Source organism: Alligator sinensis, unplaced genomic scaffold (genome assembly GCF_000455745.1).
Source record: "Alligator sinensis unplaced genomic scaffold, ASM45574v1 scaffold611_2, whole genome shotgun sequence".
Taxonomy (NCBI): Eukaryota; Metazoa; Chordata; order Crocodylia; family Alligatoridae; genus Alligator; species Alligator sinensis.
The window spans coordinates 4,773,685-4,777,695 of NW_005841869.1; the positions used below are offsets into that span (position 1 = coordinate 4,773,685).

The 4,011-nt window shown below is 46.3% G+C and overlaps 1 protein-coding gene and 1 long non-coding RNA gene across 4 annotated transcripts in view; one reads left to right on the plus strand and one right to left on the minus strand.

Moving 5' to 3' along the window:
- FBXW2 (F-box and WD repeat domain containing 2) overlaps nucleotides 1-4,005 on the minus strand; it is an 11,459-nt gene extending 7,454 nt beyond the window's left edge. Inside the window, exons 1-4 of one of the 3 annotated variants that reach the window (XM_006016932.3) lie at nucleotides 3,556-4,005; nucleotides 2,944-3,453; nucleotides 1,154-1,348; nucleotides 177-310 (exon numbers count right to left, since the gene is read on the minus strand). In XM_006016932.3, coding sequence (XP_006016994.1) covers nucleotides 177-310; nucleotides 1,154-1,348; nucleotides 2,944-3,433 — 819 coding nt within the window. In that variant the 5' untranslated portion in view covers nucleotides 3,434-3,453; nucleotides 3,556-4,005. Of the gene's footprint in view, nucleotides 1-176; nucleotides 311-1,153; nucleotides 1,349-2,943 lie in introns of all 3 variants that reach the window. The other 2 variants (XM_025194599.1, XM_025194601.1) reach the window with 2 other exon arrangements.
- On the plus strand, nucleotides 61-2,932 carry LOC112548544. Its single transcript, XR_003092247.1, has 3 exons — nucleotides 61-113; nucleotides 1,863-2,083; nucleotides 2,249-2,932. It is a non-coding gene; the product is annotated as an uncharacterized LOC112548544 (long non-coding RNA).
- Nucleotides 4,006-4,011: the final 6 nt, after the last annotated feature.

Below are 4,011 nucleotides of genomic sequence, written 5' to 3' on the forward strand. Positions count from 1 at the left end.
ATCAGTGTTCTTTGATGGACCATAACCCACAAACCTTATGCTATCTCTTCTCTGCAGGGCTACTAACAGTCCACATACCTCTATGAAAGCATAATGCTCAAGACACGGTACAGGTAAGTAACAAATTTGTTTCACAAATGCTTTCCAAAATACTGTTAAAATCAATCCAACCCTACCTTTGTGACCCATTCTGTGTGTCCAGTAAGTGTATTCAGGCACGTTCCTGTTGATAAGGCCCATACTTTCACAGTGAAATCTGCCGAGCCACTGACCAGAATATCAAGTTCATCATTGTAATCCACACTAAAAACTACAAGCAAAAAGGATTTGATTTAAGTAGCACCAGTGTCCACATAGCCCATCACTGTAGAGGGGACATCTGATAGCTAGGCCAAGACTAGTAACCTCAACCTTTGAATATCATCATAGATCTAATAGTTAAATTAAACTTGCATACAGAAATGTTATTTTGGTCCCCAAAAGCTTGTATCCCAAGGTTACTCATTCTTGTACAAAGCCTGTAGTCTCTCTCAACCTGTTTGTCACACGATTAATCTATGCATGAAAGTAAACCTAGTCAGGCTGTTCCATTTGCAGGTGGTCCAGAACCTTGCTCCAAATTCCAGACACCCTATGACTCTGGGACAAACCATGGTCCTATTTCCCAGCTCAAATAACTAACCTGTACAAAGGAGAGGCTCTAGAGTTGGGGAGAAGGAAGTCTCCAGCTGGGGAGGGGGGGGTGTTAAAGAAAAAAAAATGGTGGCTCTCCCACAGAACCTACTGCACGCTGTGACATATGGAGCTTAAAGTGGAATGTGTTGCCTGTCATGCTGGGTTTCCACTACTGGAGTAGACACCAACTATTTAGTTATTTTGCTAGAACAGCACAGGGTGTATCATGCCCATGGCCCAGCATGGCTACACCTTGACTTTGCCAAGGAGAGGTGCCAGAGCAGCATCCCTATTTCCAAGTCTATTTTGGCAGTGTTTTACCCCAAAAGAGCCAAGATGGAAAGCAATCCAAAATACTGAATTAACAGGCTTAGAGCAGAAATAAAGGGCTTACTATGCAATGGTCTAAGACTCTAGGCGAAAACGTGACTTCAAGCCTAATTTGACTGGTGGATTTGAGTTGGAGAGCTTGACATACCTGCACCCGTGTGCCCTCTGAAGTGCTGTGTCTTGGCCCCTGAGCTCCATTCCCAACAGGCTACCGTGTTATCAAAGGATCCTGTCACAAGCTTTTGTTCATCAAACTTCACTGCAGCACAAGTGTGTGTCTGGATGCCATATATGCACTGCCCTGTGCTCACGTCCCACAGCTTTGCAGACAAGTCATCTGAACCTAGAATTTGAAAGAACAGGCTAGGGGGCAGCATGGAACTGGCATCTCTTCCCCAGTATAATATTGGGTTTCACCCAGTTACATCTTAAATGTCATGTTTTTTGACCAAGTAAGTACCTGCTCTACCTTGCCCAAGTGGGAGAGTAAATGTTATTTTCAGTTTGGTTGCTGGGTGCCTGGCCTCCCAGCATCCTACATCCACTTCTTTAACACAACTTCCAGAAAGTCGTGTCCCAGTTGAGAGCAAACCCTCCTATATGCCAGTGTCTTCTGGAAGTGCACAGGGATGTTCTGGAATTGAATAGACTGATTGAACAGGCATAGCTTTGGAAAGCTCCAGAATCTGTTGCACTCTGAAGCAGCTAGGACTTTTAGTTCCACTTCAAATAGGAAAGAGGCATCCAATCCTTTTGAAAGGGAAGATGGAAGTGGTAGTTAGCCATCCTCAGCCTAGCTCCTTCCTTTTCACCTGCCAATTCCAATTCCCTCCCTGTCTTCTCCAAAAATACCTCAGCCAACCTACACTGTCTGCTGACCTACCTGTTTTGGAGAGCCAAACAAAACTCTGGAGCCTACTACATCCGTTTTCAACACTAATTGCTTCAGAGGAAAACAACGTGCTCCTCCTCTTCATCAATTTTAGTCCTGCTGGCTAAGGAAGTGAAAGACTAGACCAGAGAAGAGAACCAAAGCTACTGTGGCAATTTTCATGTACCGATCAAACCTAGGAGTAAGGTCAGTCCTCCCAACTTATTTGACTAGTGTCACACTTGTTATGGTTCATAACATTAAAGAGTAAGCGACAATTATAGCGATGGGCTTCTGAATTGCTGCTGGGAACATTTTTTTGCTGCATGCTCTAGCAGTAAATGTTAACCTCCTTACTCTTCACTCTTGTAGTTATGTATCTAATATAGGAACAAACGAAACAGGAATTGGTTCCGATCTTCCTATAGAAATGCAGCTCGACATTCTGAGATGCTTTTGCTAAATTCCATCATTTTGTGGCTGCAGTCTTTATGAAGGAAGGGGCAGGCAGCACCACCAGGGAGTGATACAGGCAAGCAGTCACGGTAAGTAGTTTATAAGCCTTCAAACAGACATTTAAGGTACCCAGAGGACTGCACTGACCGACAGACATAATGCACATCATAACAGTTTGCCATGTTCCACTGTGTGAAGCAGACCATCCTCCACCCTGCCCCCTTTATGGTGACTGTATGTTATAAACACCAACTGGTTAACTTGAGCAAAGCACCTGAACGTGGATAGCATTCCCTTTCTGTGGGGCAAAACAGCACTTTTGTATTCCTGAATGCAGTTGCCATTTCCAAGCACTATACGCAGTTCTGTTAGTTTTACCCTCTTGCTGAACATAATTACAAGGGCATTAAATCTCCTTGCTCCTTTTTACTGAAGGGACCAGTGAACTTAGAGATGCCTCCATGATCATTGTGGATACCTTTACGGAACTTACTTTACACTAATAGTGTTGTTTTAGGTTGGATAAAGCACATCATACTGCTGTGAAGTAAATGGCAAGCTGGGGAAAATGAGAAATACTTAAGCATCATAAAATATCCAGAGGTTCCTACCTGTACAAAGAAGTCCATCTTTATAGTAAAGTGCATATACTCTGGCACTATGTCCAATTAAAGAGGAGGTCTCAAAGGCTTCATGGTCCTTCAGTTGCTTCATCCTTAAAATAGCCTTCAAGTAAACCTTCTTCCAGTGCAGAGGGTCCTGAACAGAGTCATCGATCTGCCAGCCCAGATTCTTACAAGCTGTCTGCCACACCTCTGTACAGGCACTTATAACCTTATTCCACTGCTTAGAGACGAGGCAACATGTGAGTAAGGTCTGAGGATCAAGCCATTTTAGCAAATAAAAACTGAGTTCCAGCGGAAGCAGTTTGAGGAAGTCCCTCTTGAGGAGGATCTCTAGGTTATTGGAGAGGTGCCTGAGCTGGACTGCTCCACTCAGGCTAATCAGGTGATCCAGAGTTTCATTTTTCTGCAAGTCCGTCAGAGAAAGAAATGCAACAGAAATGTTATCAAGCCATGCTTCAAAGTCCTTTTTCTCCATAAGGTTATGGAAAAATCTACCTGTGGTACATCAAAATAGTGTATTAGTTCTATTCAAAAAGAAAACGTCATCATCTCATCTCTAATTATTGGTTTATCAGCACTCTCAAGCCCAACACTGACCGTCTGAGTTAACTATACTGTCACGTCTTCAACACCTGCAACGTCACGGGTGGAGATGACGTGTCGGCTGTCTCACGAAGGACAGCAGCCATCGCGCCTGACCGTGCGCGCCGTCAGGGACGAGGCATCAGCGCTGCTGCAGCACTGAATGCCAGTCCCGCCACGAAGCCCAAAGCCTAACCCGGCCGTCTGAACCGTGGCCCGACACCTCCTCGGAGCCGCCGCGCCAGAGGCAGGTGTCAGCATGCACTCGCGACTCTGTCTGTGCTGCTGCTGCTGCCTCCCTCCCTCGCTCGCTCGTACGAGCGGGAGGAGAAGCGCAGTGCTGGGGCGCGGGAGGGGTGGGGGGGCCGGGCTGAAACACCCCCAGCTGCGGGCCCTCCGCCGCTCTGGGCCCAGGGGCCGGGGGCTGCCGAGGCCTCGTCCCGTCCCAGGCGCTCGCGTGCTACTGCTGCA